Source organism: Zootoca vivipara, chromosome 6 (assembly GCF_965207765.1).
Source record: "Zootoca vivipara chromosome 6, rZooViv2.hap1.1, whole genome shotgun sequence".
In the NCBI taxonomy this organism is placed as follows: Eukaryota; Metazoa; Chordata; class Lepidosauria; order Squamata; family Lacertidae; genus Zootoca; species Zootoca vivipara.
Genome location: NC_142589.1, coordinates 53,348,484 through 53,370,961, shown reverse-complemented (window position 1 = coordinate 53,370,961; position 22,478 = coordinate 53,348,484). Strand labels below are relative to the sequence as shown.

General features: G+C 47.0%; 1 protein-coding gene across 1 annotated transcript in view; it reads right to left on the bottom strand.

The window, feature by feature from the left end:
- The window catches only part of GRIK3 (glutamate ionotropic receptor kainate type subunit 3), a 181,760-nt gene that overhangs the window by 5,734 nt on the left and 153,548 nt on the right, over window positions 1-22,478 (bottom strand). Inside the window, exons 11-13 of the mRNA XM_088671315.1 lie at window positions 18,106-18,329; window positions 13,757-13,875; window positions 10,251-10,468 (exon numbers count right to left, since the gene is read on the bottom strand). Of these exons, the coding sequence (XP_088527441.1) occupies window positions 10,251-10,468; window positions 13,757-13,875; window positions 18,106-18,329 (561 nt within the window). The remainder of the gene's footprint in view (window positions 1-10,250; window positions 10,469-13,756; window positions 13,876-18,105; window positions 18,330-22,478) is intronic.

Below are 22,478 nucleotides of genomic sequence, written 5' to 3'. Positions count from 1 at the left end.
TGCTGTTTTAAAAGTGAGAGTCATAAACGGTAGCTAAGGAGTCATATACCAACCATTAGGCGAAGAACATTTTAATTCCAGCACTTTCCACAACAGATTACACACCAAACAGAACAGAATCCGGTCACATTTGGGCATAACCCTGAACCATAACACATTTATCTCTTTATTTCACTTATATCCCACATTTTTCTCCATGGAGCTCAAGGGGGCTTACAGAGTTCTTCCCTTCATTAATTCAACCCCCAAACAACCCTGTGAGGTAGGTTGGGATGAGAGGCAGTGGCTGAGCTCAAGGCCACCCAATGAGCTTCATGGCCAAGTGAGGATTTGAACCCTGGTCTTCCAGGTCTTAGTCCAACACCCAAACCACTACACCACACTAGCTCCCCACCACACATGCTTTTATAAGGAGGGGCCACCCACTTTGGATCTAGCATGACTACCTGTTCCCCTGACCCAGTGCAATAGCCAGATGTCCACTAAAGATCTCATTTGGGTGGATCCCTCAAATGGCCTTGGGGAATTACATTTTCTGCCTGCTCCATACTGTTCTGGCATTGGGGTTTAGAAGGCTTTTCTGTTTAGTGTGCAACGGGACACAAAATGGGAACAAAGGTCCTTGCACCAGTGGGAGTGTACCTGATTTGGGATTTACAATGATGCACAGGCCATTGGACTATCCTGTATAGTAAATAAGAACTATTGACTCCTACAGAGAAACTGTCCCTGTCACAGGGTGTAAGCAAATCGGGGGTGGGGAGAGCACACTTGTGTTCATTCAGCCTTTTTATCTTTTAGTGTGGGGTGCCTGGTAGGGAATTTGTGCAGTTGGAAATCTGCTTTTTAAAAACCTTGAATGTGTCATGTTTATTGATTTGATTTATTGGTGACTTTGTATATTTGGTCATACCTGGAAGGTCATGAGGGCAGATAAGGAGGTCAGGTGGGCTGCCCTGTGTCCAGTTCTGTGGGAGTTGTGAGGCTTGCAGGAAAACTAGACCATGGTCAGCCAGGAAACCTAACCAAGCAGAGGGCCTTTCAGAACCTTGGACAGCTACCTGAGAGCTTTTCCCTGCAGAGAGCTACAGCCAGGCTCTACCTCCAAGAGGTCAGGAGAGGCGTGGCCACTTCTGGCACCTGAGCCATAATAATAATAATTTAAAAAGGAAACACATGAAAACAAAATATGGCACCAAAAAGAATGAGACATAATTGGACTTAAAAACAAATAAACTTTCCAACCAGATCACATATTAGTCTGATGCCCATAAAAACAAGTTGTTAATTTTTTGGCATTTGAGAAATTGAACAAGTGTCTAAATCTGAGGTCCCCTTTTGAGCTTGAGCTACGGGAACAGCCAAAGATGGTCCCTTCAAACCAGATCATTATCGATACTGAGCAGCTAGTAAGGCCCCAAAGATCAAGAGAGAGAAATATTATTTGGATAGAAATATTCCAAAGTAGATAGCCCTCCCAGCTCTCCCTCTGATTGTCACTGGCTATAGCCAACAAACCAGTTGGGGTCAGACCAAAGCTGAATAGTGATATTATTGCTTCCCTAGATCTGGACACTATATATTGTTGATGCAGCCTGTAATTTTAAGAAACAGCCCCCAAACCCCTAAACCTATTTGTCTGCAAATTGGCATGCCCAGGGGAACCTATATTGGTTTTAAAAACCACATAAACCAGGCACCCTCCAGATGTTTTGGCCTACAACTCCCATGATCCCTAGCTAACAAGACCAGTGGTCAGGGATGATGGGAATTGTAGTCCAAAACATCTGGAGGGCCAAAGTTTGGGGAGCATAGATGTTCTGCTCTTAAAAACAATCAAACTTAAAAGCAACAGAGCATATTATCCCTCCAACTACCTTTTGAAATGGGATGGGAGTGGAAGGAACAGACTTGGATAGGACCCCCCCCCCCAAAAAACCCCACCAAACGACCATCTGATGAAGGGCTTTGGACTGAGGCTATTTTCCATACTGCCAAAACTAGGTCCGACCTGAATCATGTGCTCTGTGCACCCGTTAAAACAAAACATATAGGAAACTGTTTTCATTTTATCACCTTCAACTCTTTTTTAAAAACTATAGTCTACGGTCTCCAACAGGCTTGATTTCCACTAAAAAATCTTGGGGAGCATCTATAAAAATATAAAGCTATACCTCCACTGATTCCCCCCTCCAGTTTAAAGGCCTAAAAGCTATGGTGGGGGTGGGGGGTATGCATGCCATGTTCTTTTTTATTTCTGTAAATGTCAGTCATGCTCCAATGAAAAGCATCTTCAATTAGGGCTAGGCTTTGATTACATGCAAATTAACTCCCACTTTCTATTGCTGCATCACCTCGGAGAGAGTATATTCTTTTTTTAATAACCATATTAGTTGTCAAATGTCCACTGTAATTGCTTGCCATTAAAAGCTAACAGTCAATACAGCAGGCAATTAACAACATCAGCTTTTTGAAGTTAATCAGGTATCTGTCATCTATTGATTTAAGCGCCATGCAGAGATTAAAAAAAAAAAACACCCACACACACCCAACAACAACGGAAGATTTATTGAGATGCTACACCCTTTGTTACATCATGATTGGATGTTATAAACATACTCTAGTCTCTAGCAAGTGAATTTCGGTTTAAATGGGTTGTTTTGTTCAAATTAATAGAAGCGCTTTGCAATAGCAGCTGTTTGATGGGCAGCCCATCTGCTAATTTTGGCATCCATTCTTCTTTCATGGCAAGCACACCCTCTGTGCAGGTTGCCAGGAAACCCTGTTGCAAATCTCTCTCTCACACACACCCTGCCAGAACCACCCCTGGACTGAGGAGGCACACACCAGACTTAAACTTTAATGTTTAATGTTTTACTGTAAGATGCCCAGAGTGGCTGGGGAAACCCAGCCAGATGGGCAGGGTAATAATAATAATAATAATAATAATAATAATAATAATAATTCATGGAACAAGAAATGCAGAGGTCACACCAGTGGTGCGAGAGACTTTGAGGTCAATCCCTCCTCTTTGCCTGAGCTAGTCCTGAATGAAAGATGTTGCTATTCATGGAATGACAGCAGCATTTAAAGAGACAGAACACCAAGGCAATGCAAGCAAGCTCCACCGTTAGGACCCATGTGAGCAGCAGGAAGCCACTGTCTGAAGGAAACCTATAGAATTGTAGGGTTGGAAGTCCAACTCTCTGCAGTGCATGAATCACAGCTAACAACCTGAGGCTTTTGCTTTGAGTGTTTGAAGGGGTCTCTCCCCCTCTCCTTCTTTCTCCTGCCACCCATCTCCTCCCTATCCCCCTTGCCCACTGGGACTGCTACCAGGTTTCTGCCTGTGCTCAGAAGAGCCCACCACCCATCAGGACTTGAAGAAGGCATCCCACTTCTTAGGCAAAGCAATTCCTGAACCATAACATTTATATACTCCTTGAATGTAAAAAAAAAATCTTCCAAGCAGAATCATCCCACACACATTTCAAATGCTTTTCATTTCTAAGAGGAACATCTGCTTTGTCCAGACACATGTCAAAGCATTGTTCACACATGCATGCTTCTCACTCGCTGATGCCTTACCTGTGTGAAGCTGCACAAACAGAATTTTGCTATTAACCTCACTTTAGATCAAAAAGAAAAAGCCTTTCAGTAACTGGTTCACAGTACAGTAATAATTACTGGGCAATTATGTATATGTATGTGTGAATGCCCTGATCCACAAACTAATAAACTACCCCTCACTTGCAGTAGAAGGCAAAAGCTTTGTGTTTCCATCTGTCAAGAGGCTGGAACAAGAGGATGCAAGGTGGCTGTCAAACAGGGCACATCCTGCTTCCTCCTTTTCTCTCACCCCTATAACATCATCATGCTTCAGGGTTTCATCACCCTTACTTGTGAAGGAAGCTGTATTTTTAAGGTTTGGTCAGCTGCAAACTCATATTAAACACCAGTGTGAACAAGCACTAAGTCTTCAACATGTGTTTTTCAGTTGCAACTGGCATCAGCAGTTAAGTGAAGCTTAAGTGTTTTCTCTCAACAACTGGCCCAGGGTGGGGAGCAAATACAGCTCTTCAAACATCTCTGTTTAGGACTCTTCCCAGGACACTCCTTTACATTTCCCCAATTTGTACACCAAATTTAATTCCCACTTTAATTCATATATCACATTGTTTTTGGAACAAGAGTGTTACATGCCCATGCTAAGGAGTCCCAAATCCAGGAACCAGCTCAAATTTCATGCAGCTAATTACGAAACACAAAACAAATTTGGCTTGACCATTGGTCGCTTTCCCAAGAGTTAGATCTCATCCATGCGATACATCGAAAGCACATGGCTTCCCCCCAAAGAAACCTGGGAACGGTAGTTTGTTAACTGTGCTGGGGTTGTAGTTCTGTGAGGGGAAACGACAGTTCCCAGGTTCTTTGGGGGAGCCACGTGCTCTAAATGGATAGTGGGTGGATGTGACCTGAGCAAACAGCTCTGTCCAGATTCCACCCTACAGCAAACAGAAATTCACAGGAGGCACCAATGTGTGGGGCGCAATGAGCAAAGGGTGCTGGCGTCTGACAGGGAGTCCAAATACCAGAGCCTAAAACTGAGAGGCCTCTTTTTGAAGAAAGGATGGGATAAGAATGCAACATTTGCAACGGTCTGCTTTGAAAACAATGCCTGCCTTTCCAGGGACAGCATTCATCACAAGAACATAAGATGAGCCTGATGGATCAGACCCATGGCCATCTAGGGCAGCATCCTATTCTCAGAGTGGCCAACCAGTTGCTTCAGTGGGAAACCCACAAGCGGGATCTGAGCACAAGAGCCCTCTCCCTTCCTGTGGTTTCCAGCAGCTGGTATTCAGAAACATCGCTGCCTCAAACTATGGCCATCCATAGCCCTCTCCTCCTCCATGAATTTGTCTAATCCTCTTTTAAAGCCATCCAACTTGGTGGACATCACCATCTCCTGTGAGGGTCGGTTCCATAGGAGGTGATGACTGCGGCAGAGTGTGTCTTCATGGTGCCTGGGGTGTGGGTGCGGAGGGTGACATGAGGAAGATGCAGCAGGGTAAGTGCACACACCCTTCCAATTAGTCTGATCAGACTGATTTGAAGGGTACATGCCTGTTGCATCCTTCTCATGCCACCCTGCCACCCCCGCCGCCCCCCCCCCCCAAAATGTGCCTGGGGCCATTGCTCCGGCAGTCGCCCTCCCCAACACCATGCCCCTTTGCCCAGGGGTGCCCAAACTTTTTTCAAAGAGGGCCAGATTTGATGAAGTGAACATGTGTGAGGGCCAACCACAGTTGTTGTGCTTTTTTTTTTACCATTTTACCCCAAAGTTGATGGGCTTTATTTTTTTAGGATTTTACCCCAGGACATATACTGCCACAGGGGGTAGATTAGATTGACTGGCCCCCAAAACGGACTTTGGACATGCCTACCTTTGCCTGACTCTTACTGCAAGCCCACAACTTCCCTTCCCACCTTCACTGGCCTTCATTTGCCTTTGCACCTATTCCCTCTCCTCTAAAAGCCACACTTTAGGTTAAATTGGCAAAGAAGGAAATTAACTTTGCAACAGGGATAATCCGCCTGCAAGGCACTTCCCCCAAGCTCAGGCTTCCCCTCTTCACACACGCATTTACAACTGAAAGACACTTTCAAAGCCCCCTTTAAATCTCTTAATTAATTTCCGTCTTAAGCAGCATTGTGTTAAAAAAAGAAAAAGAAAAGAAAAGAAAGTGTGATATCCTAGTCTGCTGGCTCTCTCAATTAATTTCTTTTCAAATTGTGGAAATAAATGCAAGTCTCTTTTCATGCCTTGATGTGCTGAGTTGCTGAGAGGGATGACAGCAAGAAAACTGTCCCACTGATGGCAAAAAACCCCCGTAGAGACCCCAACCAGACCAGATAGGCAGGCTCCTCTTCTTCCCTCACACTACCCTCATGCAGGGCAGTCTCGAGCAGGTCGCGCGCCCTGGTGCTGAGGGGCGGAGATTGCTCCGGCGCCCCCGCCCTCGCAGGGCGCAGCAGGGTTTCCACGCGGCCCTGGCGCACCGCGCCACCGGGGGTCTACCTAGAGCCGGCCCTGCCCTCAAGGCTGCGGGAGTGTTTTCTGAACTTCCTTTCACTTCAGAGCCTTTTTGCTTGAACAGGACCAGAACAAGGGTTGAGCCCAAACTCTCATCCCAGTGAATGATTGAAACCAGAAGAGCCATCCTGCTGAGTGGGAGCACCCAGTTTCCTGTTTGTGCCTTTGGAAAGGGGCCTTGCAGGCAGATCAGGAATCTGGGGAAGCAAAAAGTTTCACAGCAAACTATGAAGGAAGAGCTGTTTGATAGTGGAATGGTCTCCCTTGGAAGGCTGTGGTCTCTCCTTCCCTGGAGGTTTTTCAGCAGAGGCTGCATGGCCATCAGTCATGGAATGCTTTAGTTGTGATTCCTGCATTGCAGGGGGTTGGACTAGATGACCCTTAGGGTCCCTTGCAACTCCACGATTCTACAAAATCTGGTTTAAGTCAATTGTGCTTCACCCTGTTGTGGGTCCTGCCTCTTCAGAAGTGAGCTGGATATTGTCTTGATGGAAGAGGCGGCAGTGGAGGGATGGAAGTTTATAAAAATTATGCATAGCATGGAGAAAGTAGCTAGAGAAAACGTTTTCTCCCTCCCTCATAACACTTATGGACATCCAATGAAGATGCTTGTTGGAAGATTCAGGGCAGAGAATTGAAAGTACTCCTTCACACAACACATATCTGAACTTTGGAACTCCCTCCCTTGGGAGGCAGTGAGCTCATTCCTGCCTGAGATCATTGCACCAGCTTGGATTGATTTACAAGAAGATTAGACAAATTTATGGAGAAGAGGGATTTTTTTTAATAATATTTTTTATTAGTATTTTCAGAAAAATAACAACAACAGGGAGAAGAGGGATATTGATGGCTACCAACCACGATAACTATGCTCTGCCTTCACAGTTGGAGGCAGCATTGCTTCTGAATACCAGTTGCTGGAAACCACAGGAAGGGAGAGTGTTGCTCTTTTGTGCTCGGGTCCTGCTTACAGGTTTTCCCCAACTGTTCAGCCCCTGCAAGGAGGCTGGACTAGATGGGCCATTAGCCTTATCCAGCAGGCTCTGCTGATGTTCTCATAGTCTCATGATGGGCGAGGGTCCATAGCTGCCAAGTTATCCATTTTTTAAAGGGATTTTCCCTTATGCTGAATAGGCTTCCTCGCGAGAAAAGGGAAAACTTGGCAGCTATGACGAGGGTCACATAAAGCAGTTTTGGCCAATGACAGCACTGTCATGTGAGACGCCAGGAGAGAGTGACCGAGAACAGGTCACATGATCACAAAGGCAATTGCTTGAATCCTGGGTCTGAGAAATGACGGCACCAAGCCTCATGCAGAGAACCAACAGATTTCGGTGCAGAATCTGAGCACATATCTTCGAGCTGCTGCCTTTGCTGTGGCCTCACAAAACCTCCTGTGTGGCCTATTTATACTCTTTTGCTATCAGCATGGCGGAGCAGGCCAATTGGTTGAAACTAAACACCTGCAGGGCACGAGGAACTCCTGCCCTCCCACATCCTAGCTCAGGAGACATTTCCCATGGCAAGAGGAGATGCGGAGTGATGCTCATTCGGCTGTGCGAGGACCACCAAGGCATGTGCACGATTGTGCATTAGCACATCCAGGCAGCAGCGGCAGCTGACATCTATTCAACTTTTATCCCTGGATCCCTCACTGGATTTGGGTGAATTTCCAGTGCTGTTGTGTTGCTACTGCAGTGGTGGTTTTTCCACATCAGTTCATCATTAGAAAACCAGGCCTTGCATAGGGGACATCCCTAGCTACGAAAAAGGCAGATTAAATGCTAGGGATCATAAAGAAAAGAATTGAAAATAAAATAAAATGCCACTATCATAATGCTGTTATACAAATCTATGGTGCAACGACTTTTGCATTATTTTGTACAGTTCTGGTCACCTCACCTCAAAAAGGATACTGTAGAGTTGGAAAAGGGCAAGCAACATGATCAAGATGAAGAAAGGCTACAGAGTTTGGAACTTCTTAGTTTAGAGAAAAGGTGAGGAAGATACGACATGATAGACGCTTATAAATTTATGCCTGGAGAAAGTGGCTAGAAGAGAGTATTTCTCCCTCATGCACAACACTAGAACTTGTAGTCACCCCATGAAGCTGAATGTTGGAAGATTCAGGACAGATAAAGGAAATGACTTCTACATGCCACACATAGTTAAACTATGGAACTCACTGCCACAGGAGGCACTGATGACCACTAACTAAGAAACTTAGGAACTCTGTTTTCTTGAGAGAACAGGATACTTTGTGGGCCTAACAATATCCAAACTTTTTTTTTGAAGGTGGGTAGAAGTATAGTCTGCTCCCTCCCTCCTGCCCACCACCCAGAGGAGGGCTTGGGCAGGGAGCACCCTTTCCAGAATGTCCCTTGTTCTGTTCAAACCTAGTTTCTCACTGGCAGCACAAAACCTCATCACAAGGCTACATAGACTGGAGATAACTTGGAGCAAACTCCCTCAAGCATCATCTACAATTAAGCTTCACAGGTCAGTTCCCACCTCTGCATTGGCCTCTGGGCCTGGTATATTGCCTTCCCCTCTGTTCTGGGTCCTGCCTCCCCACTCATTGCAGCAGGTCTGGGTTTAGACACAGAGTCCTGCTGCTGTCATGCCTAGTTTCAGCCGTGTTCCCTGTTGCTTTACAAGACATGGACACACTTTTTGTTGCCATTGACAACTCTGAATACATCCAGGAAGGATGCCTGCTAAACAGAACTTTACAAACACATTAATATAAAGAATAACTGTGCAATCCTTGTCCTCACCTGTCGGTCACAGTCAAAGAAAAATGCAACCCATCATTTATTTACACCCCACAGTTAAGCTGCCTCTCAGTGTACCCCTAGAGAGGTCATTATCCAATATTATAGCCTAGGAGCTTGAAAATGGCCCTGGGCTGTGCCAGGGGTCTTCTGCAACACTCACTTTCCCACTCTCCTGCCTGCTATTCTCTTGGTGCAGTGTGCTGGTAAGACCTGCCCCTGTGCTGGATCTAAGTTGACAAGCATTTCCTGCATTGATAGATAGGAATGATTTCCTGCTGCTTTCCGTACTTTCCACATAGGTCAAAATCACTCTCTCACACACACCTGGCAAGACCAATGTGCCATAACCAGTGACCAGCAGCGCAAGACTCATTGCATTAATTGAAATCAATGTGTGAACTCCAGGCCTCTGGCCTCAATTCCCCCTTGGATCCTGATCTTACAGATGTGAAAGCTCCCTTCCTCCTTTTCTCCTTTTCTGCTAATTATTGGCAGCTGTACAGTATGTATCTCCTGCCAACCTAGCAGTTCGAAAGCACGTCAAAGTGCAAGTAGATAAATAGGTACCGCTACAGCAGGAAGGTAAATGGCATTTCCGTGCACTGCTCTGGTTCGCCAGAAGCGGCTTTGTCATGCTGGCCACATGACCTGGAAGCTGTACACTGGCTCCCTTGGACAGTAAAGCGAGATGAGCGCCGCAACCCCAGAGTCGGTCACAACTGGACCTAATGGTCAGGGGTCCCTTTACCTTTATACAGCATGTAGGCATTGTGTGCGTCTAGTGCTACATGATTTCTCTCTCTCTCTCTCTCTCTCTCTCTCTCTCTCTCTCTCTCTCTCTCTCACACACACACACACACACACACACACACACACACACAATGCAAGCTCCCGTTCTCCCTCATCCCCAAGTTTCTGCTTCTCGGCCTGGCTTGGCAGTTGCTCTCTGGGCACACAACTTGCTAGTCAACCCAGTGCTTTTGTTCTGGGATTACTCAAGGGTACGCAATACCAGCACCTATTTTTCTAGAAGCAAAGCACCGAGTCAACCCACATTGGCAGTGACCTTGGAAAGCCAAAAGAAGGTTGGTGGGTATTCTTCAAGGAAGACGGGTGGTGCTACCAGCTGTCATGTAACACCCCCCCCCTCCCAATTGCTCTGAGCCAACCCACCTCCCAGTGCATTTTTAGGTAGAGGAGAAGTGAGGAAAGGCCAGCCTTGACATACCCAGGGAGAAGCAGGGGAGAGAAGGAGCATGCATTCCTCTTCAGATGCTCCTCGCTGCTTTTGTCATGATTGATGCTCCAATCCCACAGCCTGGCTGTGCATTTCCACATCTGCCTGGAAGTGAGGATCGAACACACTCAAATCTCACCTTGAAGAAAGTCATGGTGGCGCCATCCTTCACCGCCCCATATTCGATTTTGGTTTGCTTGGCCAGGTCGTCCGCTGAGTCGATGGGTGACTCCATCCTTTCCACGGTCAGGAAGGCAGCCAGGTTAGCCGTGTAGGAGGAGATGATGATGAGGGTGAAGAACCACCAGATGCCCCCAATAATGCGGGTGGAAAGGGCTTTGGGCATCAGCTCAGAGCCTGGGAGGAAGGAGAATAACACACACACAGCTCAAACCTTATTCATTGACACGTAGAACTGTAGAATTTAAAATGGCCCCAAGCAATCCCCTGCAATGCAGGAAACACAGTTAAAGAATCCAACCTCTGTTTAAATACCTCCAATGAAGGAGATTCTGCCACCTTCCAAGGGAGTCTGTTCCATTGTCAAACAGTTCTTAATGCCAGAAAGTTATTCCTAAGATTTAGTCAGAATCCCCCTTCTTGTCATTTGAATCCACTGGTTCAGGTCCTACCCTCTGGGGCAGCAGAAAGCAAGCTTCCTCCACCTTCCATGGGGCAGCCCTTCAGGTATTTGAAGATGGCTATCCTATCGCCTATTTGTTGCTGAATTGTAACTGTTGCCCAAATTAATCCATTTTTAAAATGGAAATGAGCCAGACTGCTGTGCTCAAAGAAATATTCGTTTACCTTGTAATGCTTCCAGACCCCACCGCCACCGCCCCCCTCCACCAGCTCCTGCTCCTGACCTTGGGCACAGCCAGCAGTTGATGAGGAATTTTCAAACCAAAGTAATTAACGAAACAGCTTTCATGTGATTTAAATAGAAAGCCGCTTGTGAACTTTTATGGGTGTTTTGTTCTACCATTTAAAATAATAATAAAAAGAGGTGCTTCTTTTATACAGAGTGGTTTTTCAGAAGGGCTCACTCTAGGGAGAGGCTTCAAATGCACAGGCATTTTTTTTAAAAAAGTATCCAATGGGGGGGGGGGAGAAACGATCAAGGGTCTAAATAGCAGTTGGAGGTAGGAAAATATGTTTTTTTTTAAAGGGCATAACGGCCCTGTAATGACTTTGAGTGAGCAAGGATGAAGGACATTAAGGGCTCCTCTATTTTGGTACTGACCCCTCCTGGTGCCTATTAAAAGCAGAGAAGCGTGTTTTTTTGGGGGGGGGACTGCTGCTGCTACTGCCCTTCAAGGACATCTCTGGTTTGGAATTGGGGAATCAAAAAATCAGCTGAATCAGGGCAGGATTCAATTGGGGGGGGGGAAACGACAGTACAACCCTGGCTATGCAGACAGTTCAGAGACCCCAGACTTATACTAATACTAAAATTTATTAGTCAGTTTTTTTGCCATGGCAACTCAAAGTGACTCACAAAACAACCTACAACCTTCCCCATACATATGTAAAAACTGGGGGAGGGCATTAAAACATCCCACCCACTCCAAAAGGCCGTAGATAGCTAAAGCCAAAGTCTTGGTTTAAAAGGAATGCTTCTGCATGACACCTGAAGACGGCACCAGGTGAATCTCCCTGGGGAGAGCATTCCACAAATGGGGAGCCACCACTGAAAAGGCCCATTCTCTTGTTGCCACCCTCCAGACCTCCTGTGGGCGGGACACATGGAGAAGAACCTCAGGTGATGATTGCAGGGTATGAGCCTGTTCATATGGGGCCAGGGCGTCCTGAGCCATAAAAGGTCAAAACCACCATTTTGAATTGGGCCCCAGAAACTATTGCAGCCAGACCCGGAATGGTGTTTTGTGCTCAGTCCGTCTTGCCCCACAGGAAGCAACCTGGCCACGGAATTCTGCACCAGTTTCCAAACCGTCTTCAAAGCTGGAGAACACAGAGCATTGGAGGGCCAGGACATCAGAGACTCGGGTTCCGAGCTTGAGGAGGTGACTTCAGCTTGTTTTTTTATTTTATTTTAAGGATTTTATTTTACAATATATAATAAACAAGGCTGGCTTGTTGAGCCCACAGAAGCATCCTGTAGATGCTGGGCTAGTCAGAGCCATGTTCTGCCCCATGCCACACCCTTGCTGGGCTGGTGCGGGTGGGAAAACAGACGGGCTTGACCAAGTGGCATTTGATGCCAATGTGCATCTAGTCACTTGATAATCTAATTGCTAATCTCTATCCTCTGGCCAAATTCTGATATGTTACCCCCAGGTTGTTAAAACCCCCTGATTTCACCACCATCATTGGCAAGTGGTAAAAATGGGAGAGATTTCAAGGTTTTCAGGAGGGTGTGAAAGAGAAGTGACTGGAGACCACCACCACCATTATTATTATTATTATTATTATTATTATTATTATTATTATTATTTATTAAGCCTTCATCCCAAGGTCCAAGGTAGGCCAAAGATTTGGCCCGCTAGCAGGCAACTCCTCCCATCTCTCCCCATGTGGACATCCACCTCGTCGGGAGGAGGAAGGCCTGCAGGGATAGGGAATCATTGTAGGGTAGCCAGAAGATAGAGAAGAGCTGCCTCCTGGGTTTAGCGTGGTTCAGATACCAATAAAATAAAACGTAATGTTATAAACCTTTTTAAATGAGTGCCTAGTGCTTCTCCTTTTTCCTGAGGCTTTTGCACTGAGTGGACTTACAAGTATGAAAGAGCGAGGCAGACCCACGAGGCTACAATCCTAGCATTGAAGAAGCGATTCTGAATCCAAGGGCTGCACACAACCCCAGAACCTCATTTTGTGAACCAAAACAAAAACCAGTGTGGAGATGCAGCTTGTTTTACAAAGCAAGTTGTGCAAGACACCTGGATTTTTGCCTCTGGAGAAATATAGCAAGAACCATTCCTCACCCTTTCTTGGAGTTTCCTGACTAGCTCACAGTGCTGATTTGCTTCTGGGAACTGCCTTAGACTGAGTCAGATCCATTTGCCCATACAGCTCAGCATTGCCTACACTGACTGGCAGCAGATCTCCAAGAAGGGTTCTCTCCCAGTCATACCTGATGCTGATGGGGATCAAACTTGGGAGCTTCTGTATGTAAAACAGATGCTCTACCGCTGAGCTATGAAGTGAGTGGCCCAGGCAGCAGAGGCAGATCCCAAGGGCAATAAACCTGCCCTGGGCTGGTACAGCTCAATTAATGGTCAGAGCCACTAGTGAGGTGCTGTGTGTCAAGCACTCAGGGGAGAAGGAGGAAGAGCCAGTTGGCTCCGTCATGGCAGCACCCGAGAGCCTCCCCAGCGGAGGAGAGACAGAAGCTGGTCTTGACAAAGACTCCTGTAATTGTTAAGAAACAGACTCCACCATTTCAAAACCAATGTCTTTGCTTGTCATCGTCTGATGACAGAAACTCCCCGGCTGCCTCGCGACAAGAAGGGAGAGGAGGCGCAACATTATTTCTCTTGCTCCAGAGGCAATTTTTCTCTCTCTTTTGACAAGCGCAACTACGTTTATCTTGCACCTGTCAACACACACACACACACACACACACACACACACACACGAGTGGCTTGTGGGAGGGGGATGTTTGCTCAGGGGAGAGGGGCCTACCTTGCTGCATCAGCGCTCCCATGCCAAACCAGAAGCTGTTGAGGAGGGTGAAGTTGTTCTCCACGATGTCCGAGCCTGGGTTACAGGGGTGGGCGTCATACCATTCGTAAGGGCTAAACCTGCAGGGAGAGAGAAGGCAGGCATTGAGGGAGGACTCCTAACAGACAGGGCAGAAGAGGCTGGTGCAATGAACAAACCAGCTTCAGAGGCAGCTGGCACAATTCTGGCACTAATCCAGCTGGTCAAGGGCTATCTGGGGCTCATGCATTTGTCTCTGTTTCAGGGGAGTGCAGGGGGTTAGGGACCTTTGTGTGAGAGAAAGAGGGGGGGAGAGAAGTGCCTGTTTCAGCAGCATGTGTTTTCACCCTCCTTGCCCTTTCTTGTTCACTTGAAGTCTGCCCTGCAGGACTGACTTTTCTTAGGATACCATCGCTATTCATGGCACTTGATGGAGCAAATGAAGGCAAATCTTTGTTTTATGCCTTTACATTTTAGAAATCCCTTTCTTTTTGAGCAGCCGTATCATCCCTGTTAAATGATGATGATGATGATGATTGTGTCATTGGTGCACTGGTCCTTTCCTGAGGACAGGTCTTTGTCTGCCCTGACCAGCTGACAGTCTATGATTTGACACTGAGAAGGCAGTGGGGAAGCCTGTGAGTGTGGTGGAGTCAGCGATAAAAAGGGGGTGGTGACAATGACCTCTCCTAGCTGTGGATCAGGTCCTATTCCAGATGCCCCAAGCTTGCCACTTTTGTTTTACTGGTAGTTTCCAACAGAAGGGCAGAGCAGGTGACCTGCTTCCCCTATCCCCCAAGTTTGGGTTACAGAGCTACATACAGTCGTACTTTGGAAGTCAAACGGAATCCATTCCAAAAGTCCGTTCAGCTTCCAAAATTTTGGGAAACCAAAGCTCCTGCAGCCAATCGGAAGACCTGTCAGACGCTCAGCTTCCAAAAATAGTTCGCCAAAATGTTCAACTTGCAAGGCGTTCAGGATCCAAAGTACGACTGTAATTGATTCCCCCTTCCAGCCTCTCAATGATCAGGCCAAGATGACAGTGGTAGGCCTTTTCCAGGAAGCCTTTGCTGGCGTTGTCATGTAACATTCTCATTTCTGCTCCTTCCTCTTGCTGCAAAGATCCAATCAAAGCCAGACCAGTTAAAGGTGGATTTGAGAGGGAGAATGCAGGACCTTTGGAGCTCCTTACTCACATTTTCCAAAGGACCTGCATTTTGCAAGATAATTAAATTAAATTCTGCATAATTGGCATAATTGCTTTGGAACCAAACAAATTAATTAGCATCGCAGTTTCTCCCTCTGTGACCCCCCCCCCCCCGGCTTTGCAACAGCCTCATCTCCTCCAAATGCTCAGGTGAAATGGAAACAGAGAGATCTGCAAAGAGGAGCAGAAGCAGAAGCAGAAGCAGAAGCAGAAGCAGAAGCAGAAGCAGAAGCAGAAGCAGAAGCAGAAGCAGAAGCAGAAGCAGAAGAAGAAGAAGAAGAAGAAGAAGAAGAAGAAGAAGAAGAAGAAGAAGAAGCTGCAACTTTGGCACATTTTATTATTTTGCCTCATTCATTTCCTGGTGTGTAAGCAGATACCACATTCTTGAATGACAGAGGGGTTTTTTGGCATCCCCAGACAATAAGGATCCTCTGTATTTGCAAAAACAAAGTCATGGCCCAATCAAGCTCCCTGCAGAAGCCCCTCCAAATACAGAACTTCAGCAGCAGCAGCAGCAGCAGCAGCAGCAGCAGCAGCAGCAGCAGCAGCAGCAGCAGTGGGGCTGTCCTGAAACCCCAGGCGTCAACGCACAGCCAGCCACAATTAAACGTTGTCATTCATGTTGCTGCCTTGACTACACTACAAAGCAACACCAGGCAAAAGTGGCCACCTAGAAGGTATCATTCTACATCTCTAACCTCAGCGACATTTGGTGGATTCAGGCTGCAGCTCCATCAATAAGCTTCAAAGCCTTATTAAAAGCTCTGATGGATCAAAACATTGCCATTTGGGGTCTCCAAGCAGCCACAGAGCTGGTTTTAAGCAGCAGTGACCTATGGTGGAACCGATGGAGGCCTTTATATGGTAGGGAGGCGGGAGAGGCCGGTTTATTTCAAGAGAGGCTCATGCCTTTGAATTAAGATGTGCCAATTTTGGCAACATTTCCCCCCTGCAGGCTAGAATTCTGGAGCTGGGCAAGGGTCAAGAGTGAAAATGTTCCCTATTATTGCTGGGGGTGAAAGATCCAATTTCCTCCTTGCCACATCCTGGGACCCTCTCTCTGCACCCTCTTCTGCCCAGCACCATCTGTGCACAGCCTTAATTATGCAGAAGACCAGGTGCTGCTCAAAGAGATAGATAAAAGCCAGGAAGGTTTTGAGGGGAAAGTTACAGTCACGGGAACTTTAATTGAAACCAAGCCAAGGGGAGAAATTGTGCTTTGCTCTGAAATACACTCTCACACACTCATGTGACTTGGGGTTTATTTTGCCTGGAAATCTGTACAGATGAAATCATCAAAGAGCGAATGTGGATGGAAAGACAGAGAGGCAAAACTAAGCAGAAGAATGAAAAGCAGAAAGTAATTCTCTCCCATTGTGGCCTGGCACAATGCAAAAATGGAATGGAATTAATTCATTCTTTGTAAGAATTTTAACTGTTGCCCCAAGGCCAGGCAGGGAGTGTGTAGCTAATTCAGGTTTTGAATCTATTTCTCCCAGATTATAATCTACCCCCAGAAAATTTATTCTTTTCATCTGCTCTTTTCCCCTTTCAAACTGCTCTCTTGCACCGGGACCCTCCCTTGAGGACTAGCCACTCCACAAATATCAGGTCCTTTGGAGAAGACTCTTCTCAAAATTGGTGGCTAACCCTCCTGCATTCCCCCAACCCTTTTTTAAAACCAGACCTCTTTGCCAATCCAGATGTGCCAGAGCAAACAAAGAGTCAGCCTTCCTCCCTGCGGAGCTGATTTTGACAAGTGCATTACATGAAATTAGAGTATTAGGCACTAAGCTCAGGTAATCGCCTCCAAATGCTGTAATGGCCCCAGGGAGCCAGCAAAGCATCATAAAAGCCGGAACACCGGTGCTAATGGAGATAATGATGCTGTGCCACCGCTGTGGCTTCATTCTGCCTCCCTCTCTCCTCTCAGATCCTAGCCTGGACAGGCTATTTCTCTGAAGGCAGGAACAGAGCTGACCCAGAGGGGGTGGCCAGGGCCCCCAGCCCCACTTCTCCCAATTATATCCTATTACCCCAACACGGGGAAGGAGGCCAGCAACCTACCTACCTGCTACCAGCAAGAGACAGACAATTGCCTTTAATTGTGGGATGTGCTGCTCCCCGCTAAAGGTGGCTCTCTCCTGCAGCGCGGAGTTTCCCATTGCACCAAATCCCTGCCATTAGCAACTGGGTCAGTGCCCTCCTCCACTTATTTTTCAGGATGTGCTGGGCTATTGCCATTGCCCATTGCATGTGCATTTTTCTCATTGGGAATGGGGGCAGGATGCTATGGGGACTGGAGCCAGGACTGGCTGCCACGGACAGAGGAGGAGAGACCCTTTGTAGGGCTGCTCTTTCCCCTCAAGTGTCATAAAAAAGGGTAGAGTTAAGTCCAGTCACAGATGACTCTGGGGTTGCGGCACTCATCTTGCTTTACAGGTCGAGGGAGCCAGCATTTGTCTGCTCCACAGACAGTTTTTCCGGGTCATGTGGCCAGCATGACTAAGCCGCTTCTGGCACAATGGAACACCGACACCAGAGCAGCGCATGGAAACACTGCTTACCTTCCCGCTGGAGTGGTACCTATTTATCTACTTGCACTTTTTGGCGTGCTTTCGAACTGCTAGGTTGGCAGGAGCAGGGACTGAGGAATGGGAGCTCACCCCGTTGCGGGGATTCGAACCGCCGACCTTCTGATCAGCAAGCCCAAGAGGCTCAGTGGTTTAGACCATAGCACTAAGTGCCATAGTGGGAGTCAAAGTGGCAACCCTACACACAGACACCCTATCCCTCAAAAATGAAGAGACTTAGCATACAGGGGAGAGGAAGGGATTTCCCCAAAGTTCTCTTAAGGGGTTGGCTTGTTCTTAAAGGCAAGATTACTGACACATGTGTATGCAGGCTACCTGAAAGGCCGTCTTCTCCCATTCCAACTTGCCTGGGCTCTGAGATCTTTAAGGGAGACCTTTATCTCGGTCCTGCCACCCTCACAGGAGTGCTTGGTGGAGACACAGAAGAGGGCCTTCTCAGTGGCTGCTTTGGATCTCGCTCCCTAGCATAGCAGCCAAATCCTAGGGACAGAGTTCCTTTTGGCGCCCCTTGTAGCTGGTGAGATCCTTACCTGGCTATCACAAACAGCACACAGCTCACTCCCAGGTAAGCAAGGAGGATGTACATCCAAATGTCAGGAGACAGGGGGTTCAGGAAAGAGAAGACACTGGGGTTGGTCCCATTGGCCTTCCGGTAGAGAATGCTAATCCCCAGAGTCATGAAGGGCTTGGAGAAGTCAATCGCTTTCTCACGGACATGGGTGATGGTGAGCGGAGCGACAGCCAGGTCAGCTTTCTGTGAAGCAGGAGAGAGAGAGAGGGAGCAATTGTTAGAAATGGAGAAGGAAAACGGTGATGGGCAAGGCTCTTGAGTCTCCCGAGTCACAATCTTGTTTCCCCAAGGGCTGCTATGAAGATAATGTCTTCGGAACTTCTGGTCCACAGGGCAAATGAGGTCTCCAAGTTGGGCCTGTAATGCCATTTCCCCCTGGCCACACCCATCTGATGCCATGTGATGTCCAATATGAGTCAGGTAAACCTGCAGCTGCAAAGGAGCCATTGGCAGCTTTTGAGGGCCGCCCTGGGGTTCCTTTGCAAACTCTGCATGCATTCTGGGTTGCCTAAAATTTAGCCCTGAATGGAACCCGTGCTATTGGGATTGGCTCCACTTAGGATCTTCTGAATCAGAGCTCCCAAATGTCCTAGCACACCCTTCCCCAAGCCAGTGCCCTCTGGGTGTTCTAATGGCAAGCTAGCTGGGGCTGATAGGAGTTATAGTCCAGAACATCAGGAGGGTAGCAGGTAACTGACAGTTGCCCTAGGAACTCAAGGGTTGAAATCACATCCCTGTTCTTATCCCTTTTGGTTTTTGGGGGGGATCTATAAAGTGTCTCAAAGGCAAGTTAAGAGAAAATTATAATTTGGTCTGGTTGGCACAAATGCTTTTGATAAGTAAGATGGACACAGCAGGACCACCCCTATTCTTTCCAGAAGCGGTCATTAAACCACTTCTGAAAAAAACATCTTTAGATGCGGCCAATATGGCCAACTATTGCCCAGTCTCAAATCTTCCATTCTTGGACAAGGTGTTTGAGTGGGTGGTTGCTGAACAGATCCAGGCACGCCTGGAGGATGCAGACCATTTGGATCCCTTCCAAAATCGGGATTCAGGCCTCATCATGGGACTGAAACTGCCTTGGTCACACTGGTTGATGATCTCCGGCGGGCTAGGGACAAAGGTGAGAGCTGTTTTCTAGTTCTGCTGGATCTCTCAGCGGTTTTTGATACAATCAATCTAACATCCTTCTGGACCATCTATAGGAGCTAGGAGCTGGGGGCACTGTTATACAGTGGTTCTGCTCCTTCCTTCTGGGCCGTGTCCAGAAAGTGGTGGTGGGGGATGAGTGTTCAGACCCCTGGCCCCTCACTTGTGGGGTGCCTCAGGGTTCTGTCATCTCCCCCATGCTTTTTAACATCTACATGAAGCAGCTGAGAAAGATCATCAGGGGGTTTGGGCTGGGTGTCCATCAATATGCGGATGATACCCAGCTCTACCTCTCTTTTAAATTGGAACCAGTGAAGGCAGTAAAGGTCCTGTGTAAGTGCCTGGAGGCGGTTGGATGGCGGTTAATGGACTGAGGTTGAATCCTGACAAGACAGAAATACTGTTCTTGGGGGACAGGGGGCGGGCTGGTGTGGAGGACCAGGTGCACAGCCTGGGAGTCCTTTTGGACTCACAGCTGCCCATGGAGGTGCAGGTCAGTTCTGTATCCAGGGCAGCTTTCTACGAGCTCCATCTGGTACACAGGTTGAGACCCTACCTGCCCCCGCTGTCTTACCAGAGTGGTGCATGTTCTAGTTATCTCCCACTTGGACTACTGCAATGCACTCTACATGGGGCTACCTTTGAAGGTGACTTGAAAACTACAACTAATCCAGAATGTGGCAGCTAGACTGGTGACTGGGAGCGGCTGCCGAGACCATATAACACCGGTCCTGAAAGACCTACATTGGCTCCCAGTACATTTTTGAGCGCAATTCAAAGTGTTTGTCCTGACCTTTAAAGCCCTAAATGGCCTTGGTTCAGTATACCTGAAGGAGCATCTCCACCCCCATCATTCTGCCTGGACACTGAGGTCCAGCGCCGAGGGCCTTCTGGCGGTTCCCTCACTACAAGAAGCAAAGCTACAGAGAACCAGGCAGAGGGCCTTCTCAGTAGTGGCGCCAGCCTTGTGGAATGCCCTCCCATCAGATATCAAAGAGATAAACAACTCCCTGACATTTAGAAAACATCTGATGCAGCTGGCTCTTCTTGTGTTCTTAATAATGCATTGCATTTGGGGAAATTGCTGCAAAAATGCATATATCAGGAGAAATGTGCACAAAGATGCAATTGTTTCATGCATACTTTTTAAAAGTTTGCAAATGGGGTGAAAAGAACTTAAGATAGGAAAACAACGATAAACTGAGAGAAATAGGAACTGGCCAATTCACTCATTCCTAGGCTGTTACAGGAACAGCAAAAGTATACCAAGGTGGAAAAGAAGGGGAACAATACATGTGTACTTTAGCTATTAGATAAACTAATTGTCTGCATCACTGGGAGACAAGGTAAATAATGCACATTTTATTGATTTTACTGGAGAACACAAGAGACCGTGGAGAAGAGGATACTTTGTTATTAGTTCCAGCAGATTTCAGCAGATGACTGGCAAAAGATTCATAATGGCCAATTCCAACATTATGTTCCTTCCTGGTGGGAGAGCGGGACAGTCTTCCCACCACACAGGGAACCGGAAGGTCATCCAAGAAGTAACGTGAACAATCTGATCACAGCATGTTTCAAAATGGTCAGCTGGACAACTGCTTTCCATTCCGGCTTTTTATTCTGCCCCACGTACACCATTGACAACAAAGTTTGATCATGCACATGTCTGTCCAGTTACCAGCCTTCACCAAAACAATGGCTTGTTTGAACTTCATTCTCTCCTGCCCTCGTGGTTTGCAGCTGCAAGTGTCTGTTAAAGGATCCCATTCCCCAAATTCAGAATTGAATAAAAGGGTTAGAAGGCAGTGCAAAACTTGGCATGCAAGTCAAGACTGCTAAAGCCACATCTCCAAAGTCATTTTTTTCAAAAGGCCATCAAGAGATGCACAAACATAACAAGATAAAAAAGAAAAGCCTAGAGCCGACCACATTTAAAGACATCTAGGTTGGAGGCACAAAGCCAGCCTGAGAATTTCCACCAATCCTACTAGAACTCTTTTAGCTCTGGGAAATTCATTCCAAGTGTAACACAGCAATATCTGACAATGTGTCTTCCCTGAGAGAGTTTGTGAAGATCCCCACAGGTGTTTGGCCTTCAAATTTACCTTCCTTTCGGATCAGCTTAATCAAAATATTTAGTGGACTCAGGCAAACATAAAGAGGCAAAGATAAACTGTGTCTTTCAGGAGTTCCTTCCCATCCTCTGGGCCCTTGTTTTCTCCATGCCAAATTCCTGCAGCTCAGAACATACCGTACATGGCATAGAATCAGGGCATGTCTTGATAGCTTGCCCCTTTCCATCTGAGGGCAGCGATTTTGCCCGCATCTGTGCTAAGCAATCTCTCAGCATCAGGTGCAAAAACATTCCCGAGCCAGGTAGCTGTGAGGACATAAATTGCTGGAATTTACTGTCAATAAATGCTCTGTTTATGGTGAAAGCATTAAATCAACTGTCAAATCATCCCCCAGGGACAGAGATTAGGCCTGAGCTGCAGTTATCAGTGGGGAGGCATTTCTGTTTTTTAAAAAAAACCCTCAGTTTTTTCTGTATTCTTCATGCCAAGTAGAAATCACAGAGAACAGCTTATATTGGTGTAAAATGTCCTATAAGGACAAAAAGATGTAGCTGCTTTTGATACAAGCCTCTTCTGCGGTAGGAGTGTCAGAACAAGGCTACCTTGGAGCTATAAGGAACAGAAGGCAGAAGGAATTACATGTCATGAAGAGTTTCTTTTGAATAAGTTTTACTGATGCAGTTCACTGTCCTGGGGTGTTATGATCGGCAGGAGCTGAGGTGGCTTTTAAAAACAGGAAAAGATGAATTCATGGATAGAAGATTAACCAAGCTACCATCCCTGATAGGTACATGAAGAACCACACCCAGGATAGCACTCGTATCTTGGAAGTCGAACAGAATCCATTCCGGAGGTCCGTTCGACTTCCAAAACGTTCGGAAACCAAAGCACAGCTTCTGATTGGCTGCAGGAAGCTCCTTCAGCCAATCGGAAGCCGCAGAAGCCCTGTCAGATGTTTGGGTTTTAAAGAATGTTCGCAAACTGGAACACTCACTTCTGGGTTTGTGGCGTTCGGGAGCCAAAACGTCCGAGTACCAAGGTGTTCTGGATCCAAGGTATGACTGTACTAGATACCGGGGGGGGGGCACTGATTACCTTTATG